At 43.1% G+C, this 16725-nt stretch overlaps 1 protein-coding gene across 2 annotated transcripts; it reads right to left on the bottom strand.

Moving 5' to 3' along the window:
- Nucleotides 1-5645: 5645 nt before the first annotated feature.
- On the bottom strand, nucleotides 5646-16435 carry ZNF3 (zinc finger protein 3). Of its 2 annotated transcripts, none has more exons than XM_006859621.1 (4): nucleotides 16340-16435; nucleotides 9987-10078; nucleotides 9584-9710; nucleotides 5646-6715 (listed from the first exon to the last, which is right to left on the bottom strand). In XM_006859621.1, exons 2-4 carry the CDS (start codon nucleotides 10020-10022, stop codon nucleotides 5646-5648), a joined length of 1233 nt encoding a protein of 410 aa, XP_006859683.1. In that variant the 5' UTR covers nucleotides 10023-10078; nucleotides 16340-16435. The 2 variants fall into 2 exon arrangements, with proteins under 2 accessions (XP_006859683.1, XP_006859682.1); XM_006859620.1 differs by lacking the exon at nucleotides 16340-16435 and adding an exon at nucleotides 11564-11618.
- Nucleotides 16436-16725: the final 290 nt, after the last annotated feature.

Raw genomic sequence — 16725 nt, forward strand, 5'->3', positions numbered from 1 at the left:
GGATGTTGTTTATGAAGAAATATTTACCATAAGTGCTTTGGGAGAATGCAAATGCCCCTAGAATAATGTGTGTGTAGATACTTCAGGAAATCGCTCACTAGGTTGGAAACCCTACTCAGGGTCACTGAGTCAGAACCAACTCTACAGCACTTAACAGGTTAACTCCAGGAAGTCTGTATTAGCTAGACTAGGTTAGCTAACCTCAAAAAATTTAGCTTGCTACTGTTTTATAAGGCAGTTTCAACATAAAACCGAATGGCAACCATTCGTCTGTCTGTCGTTCTGTGGTGGCTTGAGTTACTGTGATTCTGGAAGCTATGCCACAGGTATTTTAAATAACCAGCAGGGTCACCCATGGTGGACAGGTTTCAGATGAGCTTCCAGACAAAGACAGACTAGGAAGAAAGAGTGACGAACTACTTCCAAATCGCTAGTCACTGTAAACTCTATGAATAGCAGAGAAACACTGTCAGATACAGGGCTGGAAAATGAGCCCCTCAGGTTGGAAGGCACTCAAAATGCGACTGGGGAAGAAATGCCTCCTCAAAGTAGAGTTGACCATGATGATGTGACTAGAGTTAAGCTTGTGGGAGAAAAGCCCACAGAACCTTCATTTGCTGATGGGGCACAACTCAAAATGAAGAGAAAGCTATAAACAGCCATTGAAAATCGGAACATGGAATGTACGAAGTATGAATCTGAGAAAATTGGAAGTTGTCAAAAATGAAATGGAACGTATCAACATCGGTATCTTAGGCATTAGTGAGCTGAAATGCAATGGTATTTGCCATTTTTAATCTGACAACCACATGGTTTACTATGCCGGGAATGACAAATTGAAGAGGAATGGTGTTGCATTCATCGTCAAAAAAAACATATCCAGATCAGTCATGAGGTACAATGCTGTGATAGGGTAATATCCATGTGCCTACAGGGAAATCCAGTTAATACCACTGTTATTCATATTTATGCACCAACCACTAAAGCCAGTGAGGATGGAATAGAAGAATTCTACCAACTTCTTCAATCTGAAATCGATCAAACATGCAATCAAGATGTATTGCTCATTACTGGTGATTGGAACGCAAAGGTTGGGAGCAAAGAGTAAGGACCAGTAGTTGGAAAATATGGCCTTGGTGATAGAAATGATGCTGGAGAACGAATGATAGATTTCTGCAACACCAATGGTTTATTTCAAATACCTTCTTTAGACAGCATAAGAGACGACTATGCACATGGACCTCACCAGATGGAACACATAGACATCAAATTGACTACATCTGTGGAAAAAGATGGAAAAGCTCCATATCATCAGTTAAAACAAGGCCAGGAGCAGACTGTGGAACAGACCATCAATTACTGATATGCAAATTCAAACTGAAGCTGAAGAAAATGAAAACAAGTCCACGAGAGCCAAAATATGACCTTGAATTTATCCCACCTGAATTTAGCATCTGAAGAACAGATTTGATACATTAAACACTAAAGACCGAAGACCAGAAGAGTTGTGGGATGAATCAAGAACATCATACGTGAAGAGAGCAGAAAGTCATTAAGAAAAGAAAGAAGGAAAAGGTCAAAATGGATGTCAGAAGAGACTCTGAAACTTGCTCTCCAGCTTAGAGATGCTAAAGCAAATGGAAGAATTGAGGAGGTCCAAGAGCTGAACAGAAAACCTCAAAGATCAGCTCGAGAAGATAAAGCCAAATACTATAATAAAATATGCAAAGATTTGGAGTCAGAAAACCAAAAAGGAAGAACACGGTCGGCATTTCATTATTGAAAGATTCTCTGGGCAAATTATTGAATGATGTAGAATGCATCAAGAGAAGATGGAAGGAATACACAGAATCATTGTACCAAAAGGAAATGGTTAATGTTCAACCATTACAAGAGGTACCATATGATCAAGAGCCAATGATACTCAGGGAAGAAGTCCAAAGTGCATTGAAGGAATTGGCAAAGAACAAGGCACCAAGAATTGAAGGAATAAAAATTGAAATCTTTCAAGAAAGTGAGGCGGCACAGGAGGCACTCACTCATCTCTGCCAAGAAGTTTTGAAGATAACTATCTGGCTTGGAAGAGATCCATTATTTGTGCCCATTTCAAAGAGAGATGACCCAACAGAATGCGGAAATCATCGGACAATCTCTTTGATATCTCAAGCGAGTAAAGTTTTGCTAAAGGTAATACAGAAATGGCTACAATCATACATTAACAGAGAATTTCCAGAGGTTCAAGCTGGATTCAGAAGAGGCCGTGGAACGAGATATCATTGCTGATGTCCAATGAATCTTGGCTGAAAGCAGAGAATACCAGAAATATATTTACCTATGCTTTATTGACTACGCAAAGGCTTTCGAATGTGTGAATCATGACAAGCTATGGACATTGCGAAGTACGATTATTCCAGAACACTTAATTGTACTTCTGAGGAATCTGTACCTGGACCAAGCAGTTGTTCAAACAGAGCATGGGAACACTGAGTGTTTTAAAATTGGGAAAGGTGTGTGACAAGGTTCTGTTCTTTCACCATACTTATTCATCCTGTGTGCTGAGCAAACACAAGAAGCTGGGTTCTATGAAGAAAAACGTGGCATCAGGATTGGAGGAAGATTCATTAACAACCTGCAACACGCAGATGATACAACCTTGCTTGCTAAAAGTGAAGAGGACTTAAAACATTTACTGATGAAGCTCAAAGAGCACAGCCTTCCGTATGGATTACATCTCAATGTCAAGAAAACAAAAATCCTCACCACTAGACCAATAAACAACATTCTTTATCAACGGAGAAAAGATTGAAGTTGTCAAGGACTACATTCTTCTTGGATCAACTATCAACACTCACAAAAGCAGCAGTCGAGATCAGACGACGTATTGCATTAGGCAAATCTGCTGCACAGCTGCTTTTTAAAGTGTTGAAGAGCAAAGATGTCAGCTTGAGGACTAAGGTGTGCTGACCCAAGCCATGTTATTTTCAATAACCTCATATGGATGTGAAAGCTGGACAGTGAATAAGGATGATCGTAGAATTGATGCCTTTGAATTGTGGTGTTGCAGGAGAATACTGAAAGTGCCATGGGCTAGCAAAAGAACCAACAGATCCATTTTGGAAGAAGTGCAGCCAGAGTGCTCCTTGGAAGCCAAGGTGGCTAAACTTCGTCTCTCATACTTTGGACATATTATCAGGAGGGAACAGTTGCTGGAGAAGGATATCATGCTTGGTAAGATGAAGGGCTGGAGAAAAAGAGGAAGACCCCCAACAAGATAGATTGGCAAGGTGTCAGCATTGATGGACTCAAGTGTGGCAGCGGTAGTGAGGTTGGCCCAGGATTGAACATTGTTTCGTTCTGCTGTACACAGGGTCGCTGAGTCGGTTCTGACTCGATGGCACAACAGTTTTATAAAAGTTGCACAGTGGTTATGAATCGGGCTAACCTTAAGGTAAGCAATTCAAAACTACCAAGCACCCCATGGGAGAAAAATGAGGCTTTCTGCTCCCATAAAGATTTACAGCCTCGAAACCAACTCCACAGCACATCACCACTACCACGGTACATGACTGTGGTCATACACTCCCGTTTTTTTGTATAAACATCACGCCTCTCCTTCGGAATGTTAAAAGTGATCTTGCACTTCAATGTGCTCAAGCTGTCCCCACAGACTAATAAAACCCTTTACTCTCACTTTTAAAAGTTTAAGTTCTGGTGTGGCACCACAGGATAAGCACTCAACCTCAAGGTCAATCTGAACTGCAAAGACAGTGGTTCGAACTCACCAGCCACTCCTCAGAAACCCTATACAGGATCATTATGAGTCAAAACCAGCTCTACAGCACTGAAGTTCTGTTCAGCAATATGACAAGACTCACTACCACCTATCAGTCCAACCTCGACGAAAGGCAGATTAAGTTTAATCAATGATCCACTCAGTCATGCCCTCATAACAAAATTCCGATTCTGTGACTGACAGTATTCTTTGTACACTGATGTCCCAAGATGTTGATGCATCCTGGTTTGATTCCATAGGGAGAGGACACGGAAGCTTTGCATTTAGGGCCTCTTTTTGTTATAATAAATCTAAAATAAGCACAGTGCTTTCCTGAGCTGTGTGAGTCATTCTAGCAAATCATCAAACCTGAGGGGGCAGTGCAAACCCCTGAGTTTGAGGCAGCTATCAGATGCAAGGATGTCCAGGGAACCTTTGAGCTTGTGGCTGGTGTCTGAGTAGTCTTGTGAAGGGTTCCACCTTTAAACTGTGAACTTATTCTAATTCTGAGTTAATTGAGGTCAGATGCCGTTTTGCAACTGTAATGGTTGTAATAATCTGACAGCATTTAGAGAAATGTTATGAGTTTTTAAGGTAAAGTGAAGCCACATATTTGTGCATTAAAAAAAAAAAAATTTTTTTTTTAAAGGTTAATTTTTAAAGATTCCATTTAGAATCACTGTTTCCTGCTTTAACTGAAATAAATTTGGCCCCTGCACAAAAACACACTCAATCTCTCCTTCTGAAAAACTAGTCTGTTTAATAGTGCACTTCATTTATACTACAGGGTGAGTAGAATTGGAGAAACACAATGAAAGATCATCCCTTCGGTCAGGAAAACTTAAGGAGCTCCACTCTACCCACAAAGAGCCCTGCTACCAGATTCGGGAAAGAGCCTTGCTTCTCTGTGACTTTACTCTTTATTGGTATTAATCCTCGGATGTTGAAGAATCAGAGGTGGAATCAGGAGAGGGCCGGAGCCAGATGTGCTAGGTGACAAAACGCAGGGCTACTTAAATGCCTTAAAAGTATCCTTAGAAAACAAGAGCCCAGAATGAAATCGTTTGTATCACAGTTATGGTGAGAAAAAAAAGAGAAAAGAGGAAAGGAAGTAGATGCCAATGCTAAATGCTTCTGATATTAACTTCAGGTGAGACTGATTAGTTGGATTTCCTAGTTGTATTACAACAGGAAGGACAAAGTGTCCTTTTATAATACTGCTAAGACTGTTGTTAGTAACTTGGTGGAGCTGCTCCAAGAGCCCTAAAGGATACAGACATCACTAAAAAAAACCTTTCTTGGGGTAGTTTTCCTCCCTTGATAAAAAACATAGCACCAAATTTTCATAATTAATACAATTATGAAACAAACAGCACATTCTTTATACAAGCTTAAAGCTCGATAAGGAAGTGGCTTTGAAATCCAGATCCCATTTTCCCTTAAACACAGCAGATCCCAGGACTCAGGACATTTTCCCACTGCTTTCTGTGCTGTAACTCCAATGAAAGAAATCCTTGTAACTTCTGACTATTGTGCTTCCATGTTCACCTTGGAAAGAAAGGGTCCTCTGGTGTAGGAAACATGGTTTAGTGCAAACTCCATCCCCGAGCGAGTTATTAGCCCCAGAGCTTCCCTCCATTTCCAGTACTTTCTCTGCTGCTTGTCTCATAACGTTTTATGATGCTGGTATCATTATGGGGAAATTCACTCAGTTACTGATCATTGCTGGGTAATTTCCCCCAATTTGCCAGTTGCTAAAGTGAAAGGTTTAAGTTGGAAAGGACATATACCTAAGCTGTCTGTACTTATAGAGTAAATAAGTAATCTCTTCAGATTTCAGGAGCTATGAAGGAAACAGGTGTGTGGCTGTCTCTCATGTAGACTCCCTGGTGTTTAATTCGGCAGTAACTCTGAGAGAACTTCTGCTCATACCCATTACATTCAAAGGCTTCTCTCCAGTGTGAATTCTCTGGTGGCGAACAAGAGCTGAACTATACCTGAAGGCTTTCCCACATTCATTACATTCATAGGGATTCTCCCCTGTATGAATTCTTTGATGCTGAATAAGGCCTGAACTATAGGTAAACTTCCCTCCACATTCCATACATTCATAGGGCTTCTCTCCAGTGTGGATTCTCTGGTGCTGATAAAGGTGTGAGCTCTGGCTGAAAGCCTTCCCACACTCGTTACATTCATAGGGCTTCTCTCCAGTGTGAATTCTCTGATGATGAATAAGGGTGGAGCTCCTACTGAAGGCTTTTCCACATTCATTACAAGCATAGGGTTTCTCTCCAGTGTGGATTCGCTGATGATGAGTGAGTGTGGAGCTCCAGCTAAAGGTCTTTCCACACTCATGACATTCATAAGGTTTCTCCCCAGTGTGGATCCGACGATGGAGAATAAGAGCAGAGCTACAACTAAAGGTCTTCCCACAATCACTACATTCATAAGGTTTTTCACCAGTGTGAATTCGCTGATGCTGAATCAGGTGTGAACTCTGGCTGAAGGCCTTCCCACACTCATTACATTCATAGGGCTTTTCCCCAGTGTGGATTCTCTGATGTTGAATAAGGTCTGAAGTTCGATTGAAGCTCTTGCTACATTCATCACATTTATGGGGTCTGTCTCCCATAGGAAGTCTCTGATGTGAAATAAGGTTAGAACTCACAGTGAAGCGATTCCCAAAATCATTATATTTCTCACATCTCTCTCCCATAGGGGTTAGCTTCTCCTCAGGTGTCACTCGATCAAAATCTTGTATCTTCCTAGCCAATCTCTCTCCAGAGGCATTCTCTAGCTGCCGCTTTAGACTGACTTCCTGTTCATAGGCTTCTTTGAATTTAAGATCCTGAGAAATATCCTTTTGGAATCTTCCCAACAGTACCCCATGTGATCCTGTATCTTCAGAAATTTCTTGATCGTTCTCACTTCTGTTCTCTCCATCTGGCACAATAAAAAAATGCTAACGTCACTTATTCATTGTAGAAGACAGAATAAAAACCAGAGGACAAGATAATCATGTGACTAATGCTAAAAGTACAAGCCTGAAAAAAGGCCTGCCCAGTATGTGTGTAGCTAAGGCAAAATAAGATAATTGGGCTGATAACTGGGGAAAGAGAGAGAAGAGGAAGCCAAGTCAAGGCCAGAAGAGCTAGAGAATATACAGAAAGCTGGCTGTGTAAGCAGGAGAGGATGGGGCCAGCACAGAGGCAGGGAAGGATGTAAGTGCTAAGTGGGAGCAAACTCAGAGAGTACTGACAGAATTTGGGGGATACACTAACTGTAAGAACAGTTTTTAAATGATATGGAAGAGCAAAAACAAAAAACTAAGCATGGATGGTTGATGAGAAAAGTAGGGAGAGGTGACGTAAAATAGCAACGAGCACAGAAGCTCAAGAAGGGTGAGAACTCTAGTGATCTCTGGTGCAGGGGAAAAGAACCAGCACGTCTGTACTCGTGTCACATAGGCCAAATCCACAGAAATCGGCAAATGACAAGAGCTTAGTCCATCTCTGGGTTCTGAGTCCTAGAAGACTTTGATCAATTGATGAGAACAGCAATCTCTGCTTTGTTTTCTCTATTTTTTCAACCTTGGGTTTCTAAAGAGAATTTTAGGCACAGAGGATAAGTATAAAAATTCTAGATAGTTAGCATTTTTTAGTTTGTCTTTTAAATTTTTTTAGTATTTAAAAAAAGGCAGGGCAGTAAGTGTTAGGGACAGAAATAGCTGTTTCTCCCTCACCTGAACAGGTACCTCTCGGGACCTCTCAGTTCCCTTCAAACCCAGGACCTTTGGCTTGTCCTCTCACTGCAGCTGAGAGAGCATGTCAAGATTCAGAAATAGGAATCCTGCTCATGAGGAAAGACACAGGACAGGAGTTTTACATTGCTCATACTGAGCAGTCCCCGAGTTCTAGCTCAGATCCAGGATCTGCAGGGAACAGAAAGGGAATATATGGGGAAATCTCAAATGGGAGTTAGGAAGACCCTCTGGTGCTACTCAAGACAATAACAGTAGCTGCACTGGTCTGAGACAAAGCAACAAGTCCCCAGAGAAGTAAGAGGGTAAAGTATTCTAGAATGTTCACCTGGGCACACAGCAGTAACTTGCCTGTTGAGGGATCTCAATTATGCTAAACTTTTGGAAAAGTCTCAGGTTTACATTTCAGTCCTGAGAAAACACTTATGGGAAAAGTACCAGATTTGGAGTTTTAAAATCAAAGTTCAAGTTATTACGACCACGCCTGAATATTTAAGACCTCTGACTTGATGCTCCTCATCTATAAAACTAAGAAAATACTAGCTAATTCAACTGCTGTTGCTGTGAGAAATAAATGACAAAATACATACAAGGGTAAGTCAAAAAGTATTGCTACCAGGATTTCAGTTCATACATGCATGGGTTTATTACAAATAAAAAGTGTTTTAAGAAAAAAAGAAGCATTTAAGCACGTCTCTGCGATCCATGGATAGTTGTAAACAAGTTTTCTCAGTAAGTAATACACTGGTCTTAGTCTTATGTGGCGCTGTGGGTTAATGCGCCAGACTGCAAAGCCATTTTAATTACAAAGTCGGCAATTCAAGTTCACCAGCAGCTTCTCAGAAACCCTATACTGGGTCACTATGGGTCAGAAACGACTCGACAGCACTTAACAACAACAGTCTTAAGTGCCATATAGTCGGTTCTAACTCATAAGACACCCTGTATAGGGCTTGCAAGGAGTGGCTGGTGGATTTGAACTGCCAACCTTTCCATCAGCAGTCCAGTGCTCACTCTACAGAACCACACTAGGACTCGTTGTTGCTGTCAAGTGTCATCGAGTCAGTTCTGACACATAGCAACCCTGTCTAGAGTAGCTGGTGATTTTCAGTTCTTACCCTATAGCGCCATAACAGAACTTATTAGGAAGTCTTTTTTAAAAAGATCCAAGCCAAACAATGGCTGGGTCAGTTCAATTCCACGGCAGAGAAGTCAGCCTTTTTGGGGGGTTATGGCCAAGGGGGTAATCTTGATAGATTTTTCACAAAGGACACAGATAATCATGGGGACTTAATATGAAAAAGGTTTAAGAAAACGAAAAACTGCTTTGGCAAAAAAAGGAAAAAGAGACAGGAACATTACATAGAGGAAGTTTCTCTCCATCACAGTGCACCTGCTCATTCAAAGGCAGCACGTCTGTCAATCAAGAATTTCCCTGGGAAACTTAACCTCAACCTCCCTATATGATCTGGCTCCTTCAAATTTCTTTTGATTCCTCAAATTCAACATTTAAAAGGAACATGATTTGAGTCTTTCATGGATGCCAAAACTACTGTAGGGAGGTAAAGAGTTCCAGAAGTCAAAACTACTGTTTTGACATGGTATAAATTAAGAATGCAGAATTCTTTGGAGAAGGGTTGTTGTAATATTAAGCGTCACCAAGTCAATTCTGAACCACAGAAACCCTGTCTAGGGTATCCGAGGAGCAACTGGTGGGTTTGAACTGCCAACCCTGCAGTTCAAACTGACTTTGCAGTCTCATGCTTATCCTGAAAATACCACCTTCACATTTTGATATGTTTTGGTTAATAAAGGCTTCTATGGATTTGTAACAATACTTTTTGACTTACCCTTGTATGAAAACTTTTTAAACTGCAAATGATCCTACAAATGTGAATCCTATTATACATTCTACTATTATTATTAATATTTTCTTAGACTAAGTCAATCTTAGTTTATTATTTTCAGTGACAAGATTATTACTAATAAGTAAAATAAAGAAACAGAAAGAAACACCAAGGGAATTCTGTTGAGAAAACTCAACTCCTTACCCAGTGAGAACACGTTCCCGTAATTCTCCAGCATCACGTCCCTATAGAGGTCTCTCTGAGCAGGTTCCAAACGTTTCCACTCTTTTCGGATAAAGTACACAGCTACATCCTCATATGTCACCAACTCCTGAAACAACAAGTTCTGGCATGCAATTTCAGGGTGAGGGATGGAACTGACAACATACAAAAATAGCGTGGGATGGGAATGAATGATGGATTATTTGAAAAGTAGGGGAAAGGAGGTGAGAGTGGAAAAAGACAAGAGTCTAAGACACTAAAAAGCTCCACTACCCTGCAGGCGAGGACCGCCATCCTGACAGAAGAGCTCGTGGTTTACACAACTGAACGGGATGCTGCTGTGCAAAAGGGAAGGGAAGGAAGAAGAAAGGGAGCCAAAACTCACCTGGGCCTTGGCCTTTAGGCGTGCAGCTGTCAACATCTCATTCCCTAAGCTGTCCTTGTCAGAAAAGGCATGAACTTTTGAAGAAGGAAGAGCTGATGGATAACAAAAGGGCCCATGAGTGAGTCTGTTTTCTGGCCTCCTAATCAGATTCACAGACAATTCAAGGAGTCCTAGAACAAGCGAGGACCCACTTCCTCTTACAATTCAAATTCGCTTTGTCTGTAGCTATGAAAGGTGATTGCAACAGAGGCCCATCCTGCCCTGGTAGAGACATCCAAAGCCCTCTTCATTCTGGGCCTTCCTTTCTCTCCAGTCACTCTGCTCTCAGTACATTTTGCCAAGTGCTGTCTCCGTGTCTACCGCACTTGGGAAGATCTGTGCTTGTGCACCGCTGCCCACTCTCCCATGCTTGGGTAGGAAGAGGCTACCTATGCAGTGTTGTTAGTCCCTCCGGTAATTCTCCCACATCTCTGAAGTCAAACTCTCAAATGAGAGGAAAACTAGTAGCTTCTTTCTCCATCTCCAGATCCCATCTATAAAGCAGGGCTGCTCCCTGCTCCTGAGCGAAATCACCCATCTTCTCTGTAATTCTTACACGTTTGTCCCTCAGCAGGGTGTTCTGTCTTAGACTCTAAACCCCTAGACATAACAGATTCTGTACAACCACAGACAAAACTGTTTTTCCAGTTAAACATGGAAACAATATCCATTAAGACCAAAAATGACTCGTCCGTGGTAGTTTCTGAAAGCAAAATACAACTGCTTTTGTGGCTTGTATCCATTTGATCCTTTTGCCAGGGATTCCCAATGGCCTCCTCTAATATGCTCCTTAAAAGCACAAGCCGTGTCTATCTACACAGTTTGTAGTTAGAGGATGCCTGAGAAATGGAATTCGGGGATTGCCAGTTTCCTCAATACTGCCTGTTATAAAACCCCTCAAGCTGAAGATTAATTACTGGTTTCTGTCAGCATCCCCCATAGGCCGAGAACTCCTGTCTTACTCATCTTTGTATTCTAGTGCTAAACTGAGTATTCCTACCATTTGTATGTCAGTTTACCTGTATCTTTGAGGATTAAGGTGCACCTTACCCAGGCCATGGTATTTTCAATCACCTCATATGCATGTAAAAGTTGGATAATGAATAAGGAAGACCAAAGAAGAACTGATGCATTCAAATTATATACTGTTGGCAAGGAATATCAAATTATCATAAACTGTCAGAAAAACTAATCTGTCTTTGGAGAAATGCAGACACAACACTCCTTGAACATTAGGATCACACGTATGTTGGACATGTGATCAGGAGGGGCCAGTCCCTGGAAACGTCATACTTGGTAAAGTAGAGGGTCTGTGAAAAAGAGGAAAATCTTCCAGGAGATGAAGTGAAACAACAATGAGCTCATGCAACAATTGTGAGGATGATGCCTGACTGGGCGGGTTCGGGTTCTATGGGACGTGGGGTTGCTAGGAGTCAGAACGGAGCCCATGGCACCTAACAATAACAAACCTAGTATTTGTTGAACAAGAGAACTGGATAAATGACTGGATGAAAGAATGGCAAGTCCCTATTCCTCACCCCTCTCGCACAGCGCCTGAGGTTCCTGAGATACATGACCAGTCTGGGTTTCCATGGGCAAGAGTTCCAGCGCTCTGGTCTCCTGTCTGCAGTCAGCAGGAAGCAGGATTCGAGTGAGAATGAAGAAGCACTGCAGAGGCAAAAGTCCAAAGTTCAAAGATATTACAGCAGAAAAACAAAAGGAAAACTCCTGAATGCATAAAGAGGGGAATTAAACACAAGTGCCCACCATTGGAAATAAGGCAAAATCCTGGTGAATGTATTACCTATCCCCCAAAATGAGGCTACCATAAGAACCATAAAAACTCCCAAGTTCCTCAACAGCCCTACTGCAGACCCCCCACCCCACCCTTCAAGTGCTGTTTACAACAACAAACAATGAGGCTCGTCAGAGGCCCATAGTGACCTTAACAGACTAAACAGCTGGAAGTGAAAGTAGTTCACACAATGTCAAGTGAAAAGGATAAGCTCTAAGAGAGTGTGTCCACAGACTGTAAAATGTGTGTTATGACAGCAACTTTTAAAAATATTTGGAATAGACAAAGCTAACCACTTATAGCAAAGGGGGAGACACACACACCTCACACACCTGTTGTTTACCTTCAAGTCGGTTTTGACTCATAATGACCCTGTATAGGGTTTCCACGGAGTGGCTGCTGGGTCTGAACCATGGACCTTGTGGTCAGGAGTCCTGTGCTTATCCTACGGCACCACACCAGGACTCCACATTAGAATTAGTGGTGGTGGGGGTTCTGTGCCATGGAGTCGGTTCTGATTCATAGCAACCCTGCATAAGGTTTCCTGAGGTTGTAAATCTTTACGAAAGCAGAAAGCCTCATCTTTCTGCCGCGGAACTGCTGGTAATTTCGAACTGCTGACCTTGAGGTTAGCAGTCCAATTTGGAAAGAAAAACTTCATTTGGCTTTTAGCTGTATAGGTGTTGTCCTTACACATTAAGAAAACTAAAATCCTTACAATTAGGCCAATAAACGTAAAGCATGGTAAGGGAAAAAACTGACTTTATCCAAAAGTTCATTTTTCTAGGAACAACAGTCAGTGTCCCTGGAAGCAGCAGACAAGAAATCAAATAGCGTATTGCACTGGGCAGATCTACTGCAAAAGACCTCTGGTGAAGTGTTAAAAAGCAATGACGTCACTTTGAAGAGTAAGGTGTACTTCACCCCATTCATGGAAGCTTCAATAGTCTGCATAGGAAACTGAACAATGAAAAAGCCTGAAGACCTGAGACATTCAAATTGTGGTCTTGTTAAAGACCTGTTATCAGAACAACAACCAAATCTGACTTGGAAGGAGTACAGTCAGAATGTTCCTTAGAAGTGAGGAGGGCGAGACTTTGTTTCGTTTACTTTTGCCAATTGCTGGAGAAAGACATCATATTTGGTAAGCAGAGGGTCAGCATTAAAAAAAAAGGCCCTTAGTGAAATGTGCTGACAAAATGGCTACAATCCAATGGACTCATGGGTAGCCCAGAACCAGGCATTTTTGTTTTGTTGTTATACGTAAGGTTGCAGAGCTGGAGACAACTTGAAAGCACCTAATAACATGGTGTTATCCTGAGGCAAACAGATCAGAGCAATTTCTCACTTTAATCACCCTGAGGAAACATCTGTGTCACAAAGGTAGGGGCCATCTTGTAAAATAAATTCCTCCCATTACCTTTCTTTCTAAGGAGCCCTGGTAACATAGTGGGTAACGAGCTGAGTTACTAACTACAAGGTCAGTAGTTGAAATCTACCAGCTGCTTCATGAGAGAAAGATGAGGCTTTCTGCTCCTATAAAGACTTACAGCTTCAGAAACCCTCTGCAGAGTCACTGTGAGTTGGAACAGACTCTGTGGCACACACCACCCAACCCTTTCTTTCTAAGACAATTTTCTGCTATGTTTCAGCCAAAGGTAGGGTATTATTGAGGAGCTAGGGTCTCTGTGTGGTCCCTGGGGCAGTCTCATTAGACTGGGCAGGTATATATAGCCACCAGGATCTAAAAGACTAGGCTTAGCATCCCTTTTTTTTTTTTATTTAAATCTTCCTTCTCTCATGAAATATTTCCTTGCATCAGAATATATGAAGTAGGGACCAATATTTTTTAAAAAACAGAAAATTACTTGCTATTGTTTTATTCCTATTAATTTCTCCCATTTCCTACAGTAATTAACAGAGGTCTGCTCTCTGTGCCTCTAATGAATAAAAGAACATTAATACCTAGGATAAGGTTTGGAACTCAAGTAAGTTTCCCCTTCACATTTGAATGCTATCGAAATAATCAATTCTCTAGAATAGGCCTAGCATCCACCAATCTACCAGTGTCCTTATATGTCGGTACGATCACGGGGACGGTGGGGGCACAGAACGCCGGATTTGGTCTCTATCTCATGTATTTATTCAGTTGGTCGTATTACAAACATTAGCTAAATGCTAACTACATTCCAAGACACTACTGCAAGGAACAAAAAAAATAAAAACGAGAAATGGAAAAAGTATTTGTTTCATCACAACAGACTATTGTATTCTCCAGATACATAAAAGGAGAAGGGGTGCTGCTTGAATTCACCTGTGGGAGTTCAGAAAACTCTAGTCTTTAGATAGCAAGAGGGTCTAAAGCCCAAGACCACCAACCTTGAAGAGGTGGAAGGCACTTACTCAGGCCACGCCAGGTCCACTGATGAACAGAGTGACAAATCCCTCTTCAGCTGGTCCCTTCAACTCTGGCCCACCATGTTTTCCCTGTTAACCACCCCTATAATTTCTAAGACTACTAATTAGCAGACACCCCCAACAGGCCAGCTCTCACCCAAACTTTCCTTACACTGAAGTCTGAGACTCCTACTCCAGAGAAAAAGGGAGCACTCCCTCCTCACAGCTGGGCTAACCAAAGCTGGGACTCAAAGGCATATTGTGGAGAACAAGTCCCCAGTGTCTGCATCCGTGGCTTAGGGTTCTCACAGGAAAGACAATCAGCAGGGTCTCCCCATAGCTTCAGGTCCAGGCAGGGCTCTTCTCTGGCTCTGCAGCCAACCTTCCTCCCCAGAACTGCTCCTGGAGACAGAGAAGACGACCAGGGAGCAAGAGCAAGCACGGAGAGTGTTACCTGCTGGGGTCTCTCCTTCTCAGGGCTCAGTCCTCCAGGCCAAAGTAGCAACTATGGAGCATTTGGCAGCTTCTGTTCAAATTCCTGGTAATTCTGACCTTTGGTGAGGTCAACACTGTGGGATCCCTTTTTGAAAGAAAACATTGAAAGTATTCATGTAAACTGCATTTCTAACCTAGATATTTAAAGACAAATAAAAGTAAATTAGCATATGGTAAAAAATACTAACTCACAATCAACATTTGCACTGCACCTGTGGAGAGCTGTTGTTGTTAAGTGCCATCAAGTCATCAAGTCGGTTCCTACTCAGAGTGGCCCTGTATTGGGTTTGCAAGGGGCAGCTGGTGGGTTTGAACTGCTGGCCTTGTGGTTCACAGTCCAGTGCTGATCCAGAGCGCCACACCAGGTGTCCAGATCAACTTTCCAGCCTGTGTTCAGAGACTCAGCCAGCTAACTTGCTACTCCGCTACTTCAGCAGGCCCTCTGGTTCACTGTTGCTTACTTTAACCATTAGAGCCGCCTTCAGACACTAAACTGAAATCCTATCCCCTTGAACCTTCAATGATAAAATCTCCTCTTTTTTACAAGACTGTTCATCATACTATTAAGATGAGCTTGAAGCCACAATGATATTCACTCTCCAAATAGTCTCTTCGTGTAGGAGATAGATACCTTTAGTGTCATGGATTTCAGGTTCCTCATCCTGCTCATCCTTCTGGGGCGTTTGCAAATGCCCCTTAAAGCATAAACCCGGGCTGTGTTCACTCACACTTTGGTAGCAAATCAAATGGAGATCTAATAGAATGGAATACGGGAGTCAGAGTCGTATCCCTCCCCCTATAAAGCTTATTTGGAATCCTGGTGTGGCGCTGCAGGATAGTGCACTGGACCGCAAGTTCGGCAGTTCAAACTCACCAGCCACTCCTGTCATCGGACACCCTATACAGGGGTCGCTATGGGTCGGAACCGACTCCACAGCACTTAATTACGACACAACACAAGGCTTATTGGACTCCTGGTGTGGTGCTGTATTGCACTGCGAACCACATGATCGGAGGTTCAAACCCGCCAGCTGCTCCTCGGAAACCCTGAACAGGAGAGCAAAGAGTCGGAACCGACTCGAGGTTACTTAACAGCAACAGCATAAGGCGTACTGACTCCTGATTTATTGGTCTCCTGCAGAACTACTTTTTGGAAAGTGAGTTTGCACCTCCGCCGGGACCCAGATTTAACTCCGCACACTCGTTCTCTGATCCTTGGGTACAAATAACAATGGATCTCCGCTCCGGCCGGGGAACGAATAGTGTTAGCATCAAATACAAGCGCTTTGGAGAACTACTACGTTAGGTCGCTGTCATCAGCTGGTTTGAAAACGAATGACGCCTCTTCCGAAACTTTTCAATGCTCGAGATGTGCTCTTGAACAGAAAATCAGAACCAGAGCCCCAACCCGCCCTCCGCGCGCAGGCCCCCGCTCCGGGTAGGGAGGCCCCGCTCCCGGTAGTGAGGTCCCTGGGGAAGAGGACTTCCTCACACTTGGGAGTCCGGCTGCAGGACACGCTACTCCGGGAAGCCTGGGGCCCCAGGACCACAGCGGCAGAGACAACCCTTTCCCCCGGCTACCACAGCTTTCAGTCTCACCGCGAGCCCCGCGAGCGGCCGGACTCACCCTGGGGGCAGGGACGGGAGACTTGAGGGGCCGGAAAGGGGCCAGGCCCTGCCGGACCCTGTCACAAACACACACACCCGGGGCAGAACAAAGAACGGAAACTCTCTCTTTCCCCTTCCGGGTCGTCCTTTTCATCGCCCACCCACTTCCGTTCCTCCACACCCACTTGTGTTCTCTAGGAAACTAGGAGGTGTTACCTATCGATGGTTTGCTGCCTCCGACTAAAGGCGAGGACTGGGGACCCGCCTTTCGCCCTGCCCACCGGCCGAGCCCGCGGAGGCTACTTGTCGCTTCTGGAGCAGTGAGGACTTGGAGCTGAGACTTCTACAGCCTCTTCTCGCAGAACTCATGCACCGTGGCTACTCCGAGGATCTAAATATACCCGC

Source organism: Chrysochloris asiatica, unplaced genomic scaffold (genome assembly GCF_000296735.1).
Source record: "Chrysochloris asiatica unplaced genomic scaffold, ChrAsi1.0 scaffold00034, whole genome shotgun sequence".
Classification (NCBI taxonomy): Eukaryota; Metazoa; Chordata; class Mammalia; order Afrosoricida; family Chrysochloridae; genus Chrysochloris; species Chrysochloris asiatica.